The following is a 16,196-nucleotide window of genomic DNA, read 5'->3' as shown; positions in this document are numbered from 1 at the left end:
CTGTTACTAGCCGGCTAGCACCCATTACTCTACCCTGCACCTTAGAGACCTCTACACTATGTACAGAGTTATTGAACACTGGTCACGTTAATAATGTTTAAATACTGTTTTACCCACTTTATATGTATATACTGTATTCTAGTCAAGGTTCATCCTGTATAACTACTCCAGTACACACCTTTTCTATTCATATACTGTCTATACACACTATCATATACTTATATATTTAGAATCTGACATCTCTTAATTCCTTTATTTGGATTTGTGTATATTGTTTTGTATTGTTAGGTATTACTGCACTGTTGGAGCTAAAACACAAGCATTTCACTGTGTACTTAATATGTGTACGCAACCAATGAAATTGTCTTTTCTTTGATGCAGCCTCCTGCTTCACCTTGGCTAGGATGATGAAATACTCACAGGAGAGGTGACATCACCCATCTGGTTCTGGAAGCCAGTGGGGAGGGAATGATGACATGATTGACATCTGTGGGCGCAGTGTAGGGTACGCCCTCCCCATCTGTCCCACCGATGGTTCCACATGAGCACATACTCAATTACAAATCACCTCACTCATTTCATTTCCGTTATCTAATTTCCCTTCACGCCAGAGCAAAAAAAGTTGAGATAACGAAAAACACTTTCATAATAAAATAAAAATGGTGGCTGTGATTGATACATTTAGGAATACTTTGTTTTGTGACTCAACACTTCTCAATCTAAGATAAGGCAGACGTGCATCACTGACTCATCAATCAATACGCAATTGCGGATTCATGCCTGAACAGCTGTGCTTCTGTTGTCAATGTCTAATATCTGAGGAGAGTTTGAAGAAACGTGGAGGAGTCTGTTACCCTGGCTGACGTGCAGACCACATGCACGGTGAGAGGAGAGCTGTCAGTCAGAGTTAGTTGCTTTTACCAGACATGAGAGGCCTCATGCCATCAGCCTAGCTCAGCTGGTTTGGCCAGACTGCTCCAACCAACAGCTGTGTGGTAGAGTCAGTGATGTCACAATAGGTGTGGCCTGAGTCATATATTTAGATATATGTCTCTGGGTGTGGTCTTCTGTCACTTTTCGAGTAAGCTGGGTGTGATATATAAATATCCTGTTGCAGTAAGGTATTAATAGGCAAGGCTCCATAGCTCAGTGGTTAGAGCACTGGTCTTGTAAACCAGGGGTCGCGAGTTCAATTCTCGCTGGGGCCTTGATTGTGGGACCAAATATTTTGATTCAAAAGGGAGATTCTCATATTGAAAATATTATTTTTTAAATGGGGCCAATGAGTTGAATAGGTTGAATGGGGCCAATGAGTTGAATAGGTTGAATGGGGCCAATGAGTTGAATAGGTTGAATGGGGCCAATGAGTTGAATAGGTTGAATGGGGCCAATGATTTGAATGGCTCCTACAGCTAGTTCACCAACAAGATTAAAAACATGATCCATTGATGCTGTCCAGTTCTATCAACTACTTCCCCACAGCAATAAATACTACTTCTGACAACTCTCACGTATGTCACTGACCTTGTGTGGACGACAGACACACAGCTGCTACAGCTACAATAGTTATTTATCTGTTCCATGTTATTTCATTCACGTACAGTAAACCTTTGGCGTCTCACCCACAGAGGTAGACAATTGTCCTCCCTCCAGGGAGAATAACTTAATTCTTCTCCACTAATGAGGAGCCACCAGGCACGGGAACACATTTGCATAGAGAGAGGACAATTTCACAGGGAAAAGTATTCAAGGATTCATTTCACCGAATAGATTAGAAGAGCTGAGGGGAAAATCATTCGGTGTACAGCAGAGTATCAAGACTCTACCATGGGAGGATTTGTCGATGTAAAAACCAATATTTATGAAAATAAAACAACGCTAGACTGAATGGTAAATGCAAACAATAAGACAAACGAAGGCCATTAAAATCGGTACTATTGTTTATTTTAATCGCCCAGTCAGGTCTCTGTAATCAACATAAATACAGGATTTCCTTCAATAGCCCTATTTAGTAGTCTATATTTGCATTAGCCAGGTTATTTTCATTCAGGATTGGCTTACAAATGTTGGTACCGGCAGCCAGCATTTGTAGGTATGCTTCCAATTGGCAGTGGTTGAGCGCTGTCTATCCCCCAGCCTATGTATTTACTGAGAGCAGAGAAACACCTATGATTGTATTAGAGTATAATGGATATAAGAGCCCAGACAGGTTTGCTGAACATCCTTTTAGGAGATGGAGGTAACACCATCTGATATCTACACCAGCTTCATCGTAACAGGATCATACATCCAATGTTACCAGATCTTTTTCTTTTTAACATTTTAACAGATGCTCTTATCCAGAGAAACTTGCAGGAGCAATTAAGGTTTAAGTGCCTTGCTCAAGGGCACATCGGCAGATTTTGCACTTCGTCCGCGCGGGGATTCAAACCAGCGACCTTTCTCTCTTAACCGCTAGGCTACCTGCAAAATATGCAATATATGATCCATTTCAAACTATTACTACCACCAGCGCCGCTTAAAGTCCGTCAGTGTAACCTGCCATCTTAAGTACGGTTGGTTGAAAGTAGCTCAAGTACTGTACACTCTTCAAGCATCTCTTCCCCAGTGAGCTCACCTACATCTCTGAGTCCAGAACAAACACACGGGCTCAATATCACTTTGCTTGCATCCTACGCTACAGCAAACATTAAACGTACAGTGGGCAAGAGGAGACCACCTGAGAGGCTCACTGGGAAGTGAATGACAACAAATTATCTCTGTTTGGTAAAAACGAATGCCAACCACCTTTCTTGAGGCAGCGAAAACAAGCAACAAAAAACAGAAAACAGAAAAAAAACATTATCATACAGACGAAGGGAAAGTGCACTGTACCCGTCTCTCCCCAAAGCGTGTCGGGAGCGTCTATCTGCACAGCCAAATCGTCATCTTTCAGCTCCAGTAAGCTCTTCGCAACCTGACAATGAGACCATATTAAACACGATAACTATTATAAGCAATACACAAAAGTTGAATCTGAAGAGAGCGCACGGTGTGTGTTCGTCAGTGTGTGTATGCAGTAGCCTACGTGAGTGTGTCCCATGCTGCAAGCGGCCGTCAGGGCCTGTTGTAAGGCCGGGCCCTTCGCACTGCTCTTCACACCATGCTGCTGTTGGCCCTCCGGGGCCTCTGTGGGGCCCCAGTCCTGGTTCAGCAGGTAGTGGATGATGTCTGGGTGGCCCCTCAGCCCAGCATGGACCAGGGCACACTGACCACTCTTATCAACATGGCCTACCTAGAGGGAGAAACACAGATCAATCAATCAATGAATCCAATGTTTTTACACAGCCCTTGGAACATCAACAGTTGTCACAACCGTATTTACAGTAACCTAGCCTAAACACCAAAGAGCAAACAGAAGCAGATAGTTATGATGCATGACTATAAATGTTAAGTTATGAAACTGTAAAGCTTTGCAACAACCACAGCAGATCAACTTCCAACTTGATTGACATTTTGGTGGAATTGACAACAAGGCGAGATAACGGCATGGGACTAACAACTGACCACTGACCTTGGCTCCCTTCTTACAGAGCAGGCTGGCCAGTCCTGTGTGTCCTGCTGCGGCGGCTAGACAGAGGGGGGTCATGCCGCTGTCCGAGGCTCCGTCTACGGGCGCTCCCAGCTCCAGCAGCAGGGACACCATTTCAAGGTGACCCAGGTGGGCGTGCACACCCAGCACAGGGGAACGACCAAGCACCTCTGAACGCCCGCTTACACTCGCCCCGCCCAGCATCAGCAGACGACTCACCTGTAGGTACAATTGTTTTTTAAAGTTGTGCGTATGTGTGTATGCGTGCATGTGAGTCTCTCACCTTGATGTTGGGTGTGCAGAGGTTGGGTGTGCAGAGATGTGTGTGTGTGTGTGTGTGTGTGTGTGTGTGTGTGTATGTGTGTGTGTGTATGTGTCTCACCTTGACGTTGGGTGTGTAGAGATTTCTGAGGGAGGCCAGGGCGGCAGAGAGGCTGTCGGTGCTACAGCTCACCCACAGAGCCTGCAGAACACTGGAGGACACACCTGTCCTCTTACTCTGACCCTGAGAGAGAGGGAGGCAGAGACAAGGAGAGAGAAACACTCTGGTTCAAAACTTCCATAGCGCACCATCGACCCCCCCCTCAGTGTATGAGAGGAAGAGGAGAGAGGAAGAGGAGGGAAGCTACTGTACTGTCATATTTAAACTCAGATAGTCTTTGGATTAACGTCCCATTAGTAGTCCATTCAGACATACTAGCTGGTACCTTGAAGATGTGTGCTTTCAGGATATGATGACCCAGCTCCATGGTCTGCTGCCGGTTCAGCTTGCTCTCCTGTCTGGAGAACATGAAGGCTAACAGAGCATGGCCACTCCTGGGGTCACAGAGGAAGTGGGTGCTCTCTCCGTCCGCCCTCCACACGAGCCACTCTCTAAAGGAGGGGTGGAAGAGCATGCGGGTGCCGTCCCTGCGTCTCACCTAGAGGGGCACGGCACAAGATCAGACAGAAGTTGTCGTCATAAATCCATAAGTTGCTGAGATAGTTACTATCACTAGGAGCCAAGTGCAACTCCCACAGAGTGAACGTCACTCAATGAAATGGTTGTATACTACTTCCTGATCTAGCTAACAACGTATGGCCGTGTCGCAATAGTCTTTCACGTGTTCTCTCCTCACCAGGACGCAGGCCAGGGTCTCCAGGCGTTGTTGGAAGTCCTCCCAGGACATCTCTCCTCTCACGCCCCCAGCGTTCAGCGCCCGGAACAGCTGCTCGTCCGTCAGCGGGTGTAACGAGGCCAGCACCACATTGAGTACGGGCAGCACCCGCTGGAAGGTTTGGTCCCCTTCGAGCCCCGCATGGCACTGCAGCAGGTACACCTGATGATAAAGAGGACCACAATGGAAAGAAGTTGGTTGACTTGATTGTGTTTTGAATCCTGCGTGTTGTACTTCCTTCGCTGGAGCAACTCTATGGGCTGGTGTCCCAGGCACAGATTAAGTGTAGTACTGGACTAAAAAACGATGTTCAATGGAGGTTCTCCATTGACCATGCTGTTCAATCCAGGACTAGGTTTAATCTGTCTGGGAAACCAGCCCTACATGTATTTTGAAAGATTTGCCAAATAAAATGTATTAATTCCTTCACCTCAGCCAGAGAGACGGGCACTACCATGTAGTTGCCTCCCTTGAGAACCAGGTGGGCCCTCTGGAACAGGTCCAGGGTCAGTTTTAGGTAGAGGAAGGAGCCCTGGCTGCGAGAGGCCAGGTGGGTGTTGAACTTGCTGAGGAGGAGGGGGTCGGGGACAGTGCCGTTGGGCGTGGTGACGTTGGCGGCAATCTCGGGGCTGACGATGACCCGGTGTTGGATGTAGTCGCTAAGGTCCCCGCCGATCTCGCTGCTCTCTGGGAAGTCGTCCAGTGAGAGTCTGGAGAAGGGTAGGAGGGCGGTGATCTCCTGGGGAGACAGGAGACAGCGATTATATTGTCAAATTCTATATGTCGTGGATTTATGTCTGACAAAAATGGGTCTCCTGAAACGGTATATATCATACACTGCATTCTCGATCAAAGTGTAACGTAGCTTGGTTATATCTCAGAGTTGAACTTAGTCCACACGCAATACAACCATGAGCCCAGGAGCACACCGCAACTTCCCACCCAAGAGTCTGCAGTACAAAATCAATACAACACAGTACAATTCTATCCTCCAGCTCCGGCCTCAGAGCAGAGAGAACCCTTTCTTCTAGTTGTGACAGGTAACTTGAAAGAGGACAAAACACTGAATAATACAAGTGAGGATGAGAACATCGTTGGCTCACTATGGTGGTGCTGTATGTGCCAGGACAACAGATTAGTCAGGGAGAGGATGGCACCCATCACATCTCTTCAAGCTGCTGCTTCTTCTGACTCACGGAAACATGAAATACAGTAATTGTGTAACACTGTACACTTCTTCTGTAGGATCTTCATTTGACCAGTATTGTCACAGCAAAATAAACCCGCAGCAACAGGATTTGAACGTTTAGTCCATAATGTTGCTTGATTGGTGGTTCGGCAAAAAATGTGCTGGCCAAAGTTAGGCTACATGAAGAGTGCAATGCTATTAATGTAACCGTGTTTTACTGCGGGTTTTCAGTGAATTTATGTCAATCACAAGTCTTTTCTGCATTTCCTGTGGTGCATGAAAATTCTCAGCACTAAAAGGGGTGATCAAATTAAGATCCTACAGCTGTATATAGGGAATAGGGAGCCACGAATCCACTGACTCTCATTCTGCCAGCTTTCTCACCGATTCATATCAAATCTCTTCAGATGACAGATGCCTTCAGAAATAGTGACGTTTGAGCCAGGAGAAGAAAATTACAGCCATAAATGAATAAATCAAATGCAATACCTAAGTTATTATGAAATTATTATTGCTGTTTCATTTCCTTGCTGTGCATGCACGATTTGATTAAAGTGCGGTGATCCGATGATTTCACAGTGCTCTGGTTGCATAGCAACCTCGATGGGACCGTGCCTAAAACAGGATATTGGCAACTTCCTGTGAAAGGACCAATTGGGAGAGGAGAGAGGATAGAGAGCAGGCAGGGGGATCAACATCTAACATCCCTTGCCAACACACACACACACACTGTAGTGGCGTGTGGTGTCCTCAGCACTCCTGTTACATAACGTCAGGCAGGCTCCCAGGAGCGTTACGGCCCGGAGTGGTAATCCAGGAGGATTATGGGAAAACTGTGTTAGGCAGCCGGAGGGATCAGTGGCCAGCCAACATGCTGGAGGAAACCACCGCCAACGGGCCCTGGTGGAGTAAGCTGACCAGCTAGACTGAGCTACTGTACCCCTGGGTCAGACCAGCAAAGCCATACCATATGAGACACACAAGGCCAGTGAACTATGGGCAAACACAGATTTACTAAGCTTCTTTTAGTTAAAGTGTAGCAGGAGAAAGTGAGCGCTGTATCAGAGACTCGGACCATAGCTTCTACGGTGCACAGACAAGAGTCTAACAGACTGTACTGTACCAACAAAAGCCTGGGTCCCTGGGTAGAGGCAATGCATCACTCACATACACTGGTTACGATCGTTTATCTGTGCTTTGTGACTGTCCCTCTCCTCACCAGCAGACAGGTCCTGACAGTGACCAACAGTTTGAGCCAGGGGGGGAACTTGGAGACGATCTTGGTGATGAAGGAGGCGACGGTGTCTCCGTAGTCCGGCTTGTGGAACTCTGCCTCGTTCAGACCATCAACCAGGAGGATGAAGTCTTCTTCCGGGATCTTCCTTTCTACACAGGGAAACAGAGGGGTGGTGGAATAGGGAGAAACGGGGAAGATGGGAGAGGAGAGAGCGGGAGTTGGAGTAAGAGCGAGAAAGAGGAAAAGAGAGAAAGTGAGAGAGAGAGAGGAAAAGAGAGAAAGCGAGAGAGAGAGAGAGAGAGAGAGAGAGAGAGAGAGAACAAGTACATAAGATACGGGCAATAATTGAAGCAGGTTTAGGACAGAAATGTAAGGCACATAACTGCTGTGTTCCAAACGTATTTTGAAATACTGTACATGCCGCCCCAACTGTTTGAAGTGATATGGTTGAATTCCACAGTGCTGCATTGTCAAAATGCCACCATTAATGTCAGAAAGAAAGAAAGGAGGTTGTGGTACTCAATGGAACACCAGCCGAAAAGACACAGTGCCGTTTATCAGGCTCAGGGGGTAAGAGATCGACGTGTGCAGGCTCTGGAATATCTAACCTGGGGTCCGTCCAAAATGATACCCTAGTCCCTATGTAGTGCCCTTCTTTAGACCAGAGCCCTGCTTCCATTCCCCTTCCCCATTTTATACTTCATGAGTAATGTCACAGAGGGACTTGCACCTCAGATGGAGGGTGAGAACACCAGTCACCTCTCCTCAGTCTCCTGTATGGGCCCCTCATCATCGCAACCATTACTTTTAATAAGACAGGAGATGGGGGATCACAGAGGCATATCTATCCTGTTCCAGTCTACCTGAGCCGTCGACGCAGCCTAATACAGCCCTCCCTGACTGTGTGGAGCTTATATCACTCTATACACTCTGTCACAGTCATCCACTAATCCACATCATAAAGACAGAGGACGTGTGGTGGAGGCTACTGAACTAACAACCTATTGATCAGGCTGACTGGCTACTATATCATGAGATCTACCAGAGATGGTCTCTTACATTGATATGGCCTGTTATGTACTGCAGTCCTGCCCTCTTGTTTTTTCCCATACAGTAAGAATAATATACTGGATTAAAGCACTGAGGCGGCGTTTACACAGGCAGCCCAATTCTGATCTTTTGTCCAATTATTGGCAAAAGTGCTGATTTGATTGGTCCGAAGACTAATTAGCATGTTCCAATTATTTTTTTTACTAATTGGTCTTTTAACCAATCAGATCAGCTTTTTTGCCCATCAATTGGGCAAAAGATCAAAATTGGGCTGCCTGTGTAAATGCAGCCTTAGGGATATTGATTGATATGGATACTCCCAAAGAGAAAAAGGTTGTTGTTTGAAGTTATGTTGTTTTTGAAGTTAGAATTGTGTCACGGTCTGTAGCGTTTTTAACTAGTGACCTTATTATCCCAAAATGATCTAGGAGCCCACCACAGAGTCCTAATCAACCGTTTCAGGGGGCGCATGACAATTCATCAAACTGTAGGAGGAGGGGTTGGAGGTGACGTCTAGCTGGTGAGTAGCAGCTGCAGGTGTTACACTTACAAAAGTGGATGAAGGGGGTGGGGAGGGGTTGAAGTATGGGAGAGAACATGGAGACTGCAGGAGCAAGTTAGTAGCTACCCTTCCGCAGGTTGACGAGGGGCTCCAGGACTCCCCTGCGGAAGGCAGCGATGGGGTCCTGGACACAGGAGCGCAGACTGAGCATGCTCTGTATATGAGGTTCCTTTAGCAGCAGCTCCCTGTAGCCGCTGAGTTGTGGCGCTCTGGACAGCAGGGCGGCGACACTGTGCACAAACTCTGGGACCAGGCAGGTGTAGGTGTTGTCAGCCTGGCAGAAGTGGTAGGACACCACCTGGAGAGAGAGAGAGAGAGAGAGAGAGAGAGAGAGAGAGAGAGAGAGAGAGAGAGAGAGAGAGAGAGAGAGAGAGAGAGAGAGAGAGAGAGAGAGAGAGAGAGAGAGAGAGAGAGAGAGAGAGAGAGAGAGAGAGAGAGAGAGAGAGAGAGAGAGAGAGAGAGAGAGAGAGAGAGAGAGAGAGAGAGAGAGAGAGAGAGAGAGAGAGAGAGAGAGAGAGAGAGAGAAGCTCCCTAATTGAGCACTTCAATAACGCTATTTCAGTGTTTTGACTGCCATGAGTGTCTTGAACTTTCCAGAGAAGTAAGTCCTCAACCAACTTTGAATATCTCCATCTCACAAATCAGCATTTGATTTACTCCATTAGGCTAAAGTGACTGCGATTAGTTGCTAATTAACAGATTGGCTAATCAAGCAGCCATGACGGATCCACTTAATGGAACGGGGAAAAAACATACCAGGGATGTTAAGAGTAAACACACTCTTCCTAAGAAACAAAAACCGACAGGACTGCAGTCTTTGGGACTTGATAGTTTTTATTAATTATTCACCATATCAGTAATTACATGAACATACAGTTAACAGAGCCATCTTGTTCATTTTGTTGAGGACGGAGAAGTATCCATACACCCAGGGGTCATCTTGAATTCAGGAACTCATCAAAAGGGACAAACAGATGTCTCCAGTCAGTCAGAAACCTTCTCCAGTCAGTCAGAAACCTTCTCCAGTCAGTCAGAAACCTTCTCCAGTCAGTCAGAAACCTTCTACAGTCAGTCAGAAACCTTCTCCAGTTGCCTTGGAACCCAATTTGTCAAACTCAACAGTATTACTACGTGAAGCTGCACGACTCGTCATCTCTGAGACCAATTATAGAGGAATTAGGAGTTGGTCTATTGGCAGTGATTCAAGAAAGAAGCCTACTATTTGCGCAAGGCGTAGTTCTGAGATATTGAGCATGAATGTTTTCACACCCCAGATCTCAGAACTGTTTTGAATTGAATTCTTCTTTCAGAACCCATTAAAGGTACCTAAAGTGCAGAGTATCAAAATACTAAGTGGGGGAAAGAATCACAATTAGAACCTTAGGTTATATCTGGCACAGAATGTTACAATTATTTCCATTTCCATGGAAAAGTACAGACATCTAATGATTAAATAAAGAAAAGAGCCTTCCTTCTTTCTAATCATGTCGTCAGATATATTATTTAATGGTCATCACACATTTGTCGAAGTGATAATTCCCTAAAATGACAAATGCACTATATCCTATGGACAACTAAAAAAACATTAGCTCTGGTTGAGTTAAACGGACATATTTCTCGAGTCCCTGACACCCAAAAAGTCAGTAAACTACTTGCTAGTTATCAATAACATTTGGTAAGTTTAATACTGTAGAACAAGACAAAAACAGCAATGCCTCTCCTAAGGGCCGTAAACATTCTCAAATGTACTTGTATTTATTCGTTTTACCATAAAGAGCTTACATTATGGCCATTCTTCTTCTTAAAAATAAAAAAGAGGACCAGAACCTATGATATGAATAATCAAGGACTTGGGACGATAAGATTCTATCAGCAAAATGCATAGTTTTGAAATAATGAGTATTTTTTAAAGTCCCAGCTCTCAGAACTGTTTTCTGATGTCTTCCTCTTTCATGTCTGCTAAATGACTCAAATGTCAAATAAAATGACTCAATAAGTATATCACCTTACATGCAATTATGTTTTTGATTGACAACCCAGAATTGTGTGATTGGATTAAAGATCCAGAGGTGTCTGTGTTTGTGTATGTATGTGTGTGTGTGTACGTACCTTGCTGGCCAGGCGTTTGACAGAATCGTCTCGGTGTGCCTCTGGTGTCCCGGGGCAGGTTGTTTCGCTGGGCTGGGGGTCTGTGGTGGGGGTGCTGGGCTGGGGCGGCTGTTTGGAGGCTCCGTCTGTCCCCCTATCCCCACCTGCAAGAGGGACACAGCAAGACACACATGTGGTCTGTCATTACTTTTTCAATGGAAGTTGGAGGAGAATAATAATCATTCAATGAGTTTTTTGAAAACCAGCACTCATGACGAGACAAAAAAAAGACAAAATCTTGTGTTGTGACTACGAGAGAGCATGTTAAAAGCATCATTGTGGGCTGGTTTCCATAATGGATCTAAACATATCTCCAGTAAACAATGTTAATTAAATAAGGCCCTGAGTCACAATGGCAAATCACTTCAGTCTCTGTCAGGCATTTATCATCATGCACTATAATTAGGTCACTGTCTATAATATATTTCCCTGAGTAGGCACATGAAAGCAGATTCCTACTCTTAACCTAAATGATGTCATTACTTGATGTCATTACTGGCGTGCCATATGGTGCACTGTATCAATTTTCTGGATGGGGACCCGTGAAAATGATATGCGGTGTGAATTCACGACCATGGATGGTGGGAGAAAAGTGCGGTACTGTACCTAGCTACTGACGTAGCAACGCTTGCGTTTGTGTAACACCAATCACCACACAATCAGTCATAGCTTTCAAAGGTTTTATTCCTGTATCTTTGTGTGGCTCATCCGCTAGGACCAAAATGTCTGATGGACCCTGCTACTTGAGAATGATGGCTCGGAAAAAGTATGACGGATCCCAGGGTAGACAATTTCGGGTTGGCTTGCCTAGTTCTAAAATTGTCAAACTCATAATGAAAAATGTGAATGTTTAAATCACCCTTCGCTGAATGAGTAACCAACCATTCATCCTTCCATTCTGGGGTACAGGGAAGTGGCAGCTTTCTCAAAAAAGAGATGTTGCATATCAAGAGGTTCCTCCTGTTTATCATTTCAAACAACAAAGTACCTCCAGAGAAGGGAAGTTTGTCTTACTTTTGGGGGAGGTGCAGGGGCTCTGGGTGGGGACCTGTTGCATGTGACCTCCATGACAACTGAGAGCCACCAGCCGCGAGACGACGGCCGTCTTGCCGAAGCCCACATCGCCCACGATAACGGCCCCACGGCCCTCGCAGGTGTCACTCTCCCTTAGGACCTCCTCTAGCCGATGGAACAGCCAATCACGGCCTTGGAACAGTGCATCCATGGCGTCGGCAGGAACCTCAAACAACAACGGCTTCAGCACGATGTCGCCTGATTTGAAGGGAGCGAAGCGTGCTGGACGAAGAGAAAAGAGAGAACACAGGGGTTACTAACATGACTTCCTGTTCCTTTTAAAGAGTATTGTGGTGTTCAACAATAATATAGTTGTGTATGGTGGTGTAACACAATAATTGCATGCACTAAGGCAGGATCTCAGTCGGGGTCTCAACTTACTGTTGAGCGCGTTATGATATGGGGTGAAGGTTAATGTTAGGACATAGACAAACACACAATCCAGGATCCACCTCCACACTTCATCCCCCAGGTGGCAGTAACCGGATCTAGATGCTGAGCTTAGCATTGATAAGCACATAAATTACTGCCAATTAAGATGATCGTCAGTCAGAGTGCCAGTTTAGAGAGCCGTGAGACTGCTGGTTGGTTTGGTGGCCATGAGGCCTTTCATTTGGGTTTGAGTCTTTCATTTAGGCATGCCTGTTTGTAGTTTTCCTTTTTGTATATATTTGTTCCTGTCACCATCTGAACATAATAATCCACTTCGGCTCGTCGATCCAAAGGAGTCAAGGCAGAGCTGGCCCCGGACCTAAGGTAAGGTAACGCTGATTTCTCACAAAAATGCACACATTCATTCAGGTTACAGACCATGCAACTAGACATAGGACCCCTAGACTTAAAGAGTGCAACAATAATAGCAGGTTAGTTAATCGGTTTCAAGATGCAATTTCGAAATTTGGTTGTGCATCAGAAGTTTTCATCTTGTTATGTCAGTCACTGACAGTCACTCAATTAGCCCATGTCAGCAAAACATTTTTAGATTGGTAAGTTAGTCTAGCCAGCTATCTAAACTTGTAGTAACAATGGCTGAATTGCCGACCGGGTACCAAGGGCACGGGTCCCTGACCGCTGCTGACGGGTGTACAAAATCGAGCACACCACCATGCAATCTCCATAGACAAACATTGGCAGTAGAATGGCCATGCTGAAGAGCTCAGTGACTTTCAACTTGGCACCATTAAAGGATGCCACCTTTCCAACAAGTCAGTTCGTCAAATTTCTGCCCTGCTAGAGCTTCCCCGGTCAACTGTATGTGCTGTTATTGTGAACTGGAAACGTCTAAAAATCGTCTGTCCTTGGTTGCAACACTCACTACCGAGTTCCAAACTACCTCTGGAAGCAACGTCAGGACAATGACTGTTCGTCGGCAGCTTCATTAAATGGGTTTCCATGGCCGAGCAGCCGCACACAAGTCTAAGATCACCACCATGCGTAATGCCAAGTGTCGGCTGGAGTGGTGTAAAGCTCGCCGCTATTGTACTCTTGAGCAGTGGAAACGCGTTCTCTGGAGTGATGCTTCATGCTTCACCATCTGGCAGTCCGATGGACGAATCTGGGTTTAGCAGATGCCAGGAGAACCCTACCTGCGTGAATGCATAGTGCCAACTGTAAAGTTTGGTGCGGGAGGAATAATGATCTGGGGCTGTTTTTCATAGTTCGGGCTAGGCCCCTTAGTTCCATTGAATGCAAAAATCTCAACGCTACAGCATACAATGACATTTTAGACGATTCTGTGCAGTTCGGGGAAGGCCCTTTCCTGTTTTCCTGTCCCCGTGCACAAAGTGCCCGTGTGAGCCAGTACCCGACCTAACTAATGCTTGTGGCTGAATGGAAGCATGTCCCCGCAGTGGACATGCTTCTGGAAAGCCTTCCCAGAAGAGTGGAGGCTGTTATAGCAGGAAAGGGGGAACCAACTCCTTATTAATGCCCATGATTTTGGAATGAGATGTTCGACGAGCAAGTGTCCACATCATTTTTTTCATGTAGTGTATCATTTTTGGAAATTAGCTATAAAACTGCACCTTTTTTCCCTCCACCCCATGATAAAAATGTGTAGAATTGCAGGAAATGTACTTAAATGTTTTCTCTCCTCAGTCAAGAGGGGGTCCACTAAAAGGTTTTGCCTGTGAAGTGGTGAGGGGGCCCGACCAAATATTGCCTAGGGCCCCCAAAAGGCTAGTGCCGGCCCTGCACACACACATGCCTGCATAAATGCCTGCATGCACGTATATACACACACACACACACACAAACATTACCATACCTTTGGCGTCCCTTCCCCCTGTGCTGTTCCAGGGCTGTTTGATGGAGCTTCGCTGGGGAGCAGCACTCCGTTGATCATCCAGGGAGCTCAGATCCTCCAGCTTAGTGGAACTAGTGGCTGCAGGGGAAGACATGAGAGACAGAATGAAGGAGAAGAGAAGTAGAGAAGTAGAAAATAAAGAATGAGGGAAAGCAGGAAAGGGAGCTTTTTATAGAGTTGTTTCATTCATTTTGCCTTCAAGGTAAAACATCTTAAACATTTGGGAATAAAATGAACAAACCCCTTCATCGCCAAACAGTATAACTATGGAGCTCTGTCCCCATTTCAACCTACTGTTCTATGGCACCCCAATTATTTTCAAACATGTTTACTATATTGAGCCTCATATCGGCCATTTTTGCCAAGTGTGAGCAGTGCTAAGAGCAGATGCAAGGCATGTCCCACCGTCAGCCAATCAGCTATAAAGGTTCTCTTCAACTACCTCACAAGTTCATCACAACAATGGCACCAAAGGTATAACATACCCCCTTCAATTCAAGCCCTGGTTTTAACTTAACACACCGAGCCCTTCACTGACACAGAGATATTTAACGAGTGCATGATGACTGAAGCAATTGGCCTATAATTTAGTCTGTCAATTTCTTAAATAGTAAGAAATTGGTTTCAGGGCCTCCCGGGTGGCGCAGTGGTCTAAGGCAGTGCTAGCTGTGCCACTAGAGACTCTGGGTTCAAGCCCAGGCTCTGTCGCAGCCGGCCGCGACCGGGAGGTCCATGGGGCGACACACAATTGGCCTAGCGTCGTCCGGGTTAGGGAGGGTTTGGCCGGTAGGGATATCCTTGTCTCATCGCGACTCCTGTGGCGGGCTGGGTGCAGTGCGTGCTGACCAGGTCACTAGGTGCACGGTGGTGCGGCTGGCTTCTGGTTGTGTTTCGGAGGACGCATGTCTCTCCCGAGCCCATCTGGGAGTTGTAGCGATGAGACAAGATAGTAACTACTAACAATTGGATACTATGAAATTGGGGGGGGGGTTGTCAACACAAAGCCCTCTAGTTTTAAGTCAAATTAAAATGAAGACTGTTTAAATGAATGAGGTTTTCTCAAATCAGCCTACTTTCATGCTGAAAGTATTATATGTAATGTAATGTAGTTACTGGCTTATTGCGAGGTCAATAACTCTGATAAATAGCTTCATTATGGGCAACATAAAATCAAAGTATAGAAGTAGAAAGCTATCAAAGTTTACTTCCGGTCCTCCTCATCTTCCCTCACATCAGTAGCCCGCACGCACAGTAGGTGCATTGTTATGTTTCCCCGGTTGCCATGTTGATTTCCTTTCTAGGCCTACACATACACAAAGCTGCCCAGCAAATATAGCCAGACTTTTATACTGCCGTGGAGGTGCATGTACAATACCGATTACTAGGTCACTACGATTTGGCTGGACGGAATCGTTAAATGTGAGAGGTTCCAACTAAGCCCCGTATGGGTGAGCATAAAATACAGGGAAATTCTCAAAGCTGCAAAGAGAACTTTGATGACCTCATATCTAACCTCCTCCCAGGTAGTACCAGTGATGGCAATACTGGCTGCAGTAACCCATGAGGGGCTGGGGTCGCACGTGGACATTCACAAAGAGGGAATAACACTGTTGTCCTGGCGGCGCAGCATAAGTCTTAGCGGTCTGACTGCACAGAAGTGCCGGGGGAAGAAGGGTCTTCTCTGGGGACCAGCGTGCATGTGTTGAGGGGGAGGCGGGTTTCCGGGCTCCATCAGCCAGGACTAGACATTACACACTCAAAATCTACCCATCCCGGAACATTTTGGCACTCCTGTTGAACGGCTACAGCAGTACGCGCAACTCTACTCTTGAGCAGGGCTCGAGGGTGGAACAACTGTGTGGAGGGTCTGTCGGATGACTCGTGCGCAAGAGCTTGAAGTTGA

General features: G+C 46.1%; 1 protein-coding gene and 1 non-coding gene across 2 annotated transcripts in view; one reads left to right on the top strand and one right to left on the bottom strand.

Annotated features, from left to right (window-relative positions):
• The window catches only part of LOC139372274 (protein TANC1-like), a 60,477-nt gene that overhangs the window by 7,697 nt on the left and 36,584 nt on the right, over window positions 1-16,196 (bottom strand). The window contains exons 8-19 of the mRNA XM_071112029.1: window positions 14,255-14,371; window positions 11,929-12,210; window positions 10,876-11,018; window positions 8,833-9,064; window positions 7,137-7,303; window positions 5,159-5,467; window positions 4,690-4,890; window positions 4,279-4,491; window positions 3,954-4,076; window positions 3,554-3,790; window positions 3,068-3,274; window positions 2,875-2,956 (exon numbers count right to left, since the gene is read on the bottom strand). Of these exons, the coding sequence (XP_070968130.1) occupies window positions 2,875-2,956; window positions 3,068-3,274; window positions 3,554-3,790; window positions 3,954-4,076; window positions 4,279-4,491; window positions 4,690-4,890; window positions 5,159-5,467; window positions 7,137-7,303; window positions 8,833-9,064; window positions 10,876-11,018; window positions 11,929-12,210; window positions 14,255-14,371 (2,313 nt within the window). The remainder of the gene's footprint in view (window positions 1-2,874; window positions 2,957-3,067; window positions 3,275-3,553; window positions 3,791-3,953; window positions 4,077-4,278; window positions 4,492-4,689; window positions 4,891-5,158; window positions 5,468-7,136; window positions 7,304-8,832; window positions 9,065-10,875; window positions 11,019-11,928; window positions 12,211-14,254; window positions 14,372-16,196) is intronic.
• Window positions 1,136-1,208, top strand: trnat-ugu (transfer RNA threonine (anticodon UGU)). Its single transcript has one exon. It is a non-coding gene; the product is annotated as a tRNA-Thr (tRNA).

This window comes from Oncorhynchus clarkii, chromosome 18 (genome assembly GCF_045791955.1).
Source record: "Oncorhynchus clarkii lewisi isolate Uvic-CL-2024 chromosome 18, UVic_Ocla_1.0, whole genome shotgun sequence".
Classification (NCBI taxonomy): Eukaryota; Metazoa; Chordata; class Actinopteri; order Salmoniformes; family Salmonidae; genus Oncorhynchus; species Oncorhynchus clarkii.
Note: the sequence above shows the minus strand (reverse complement) of the source record. Positions and strands in the feature narration are given on the sequence as shown.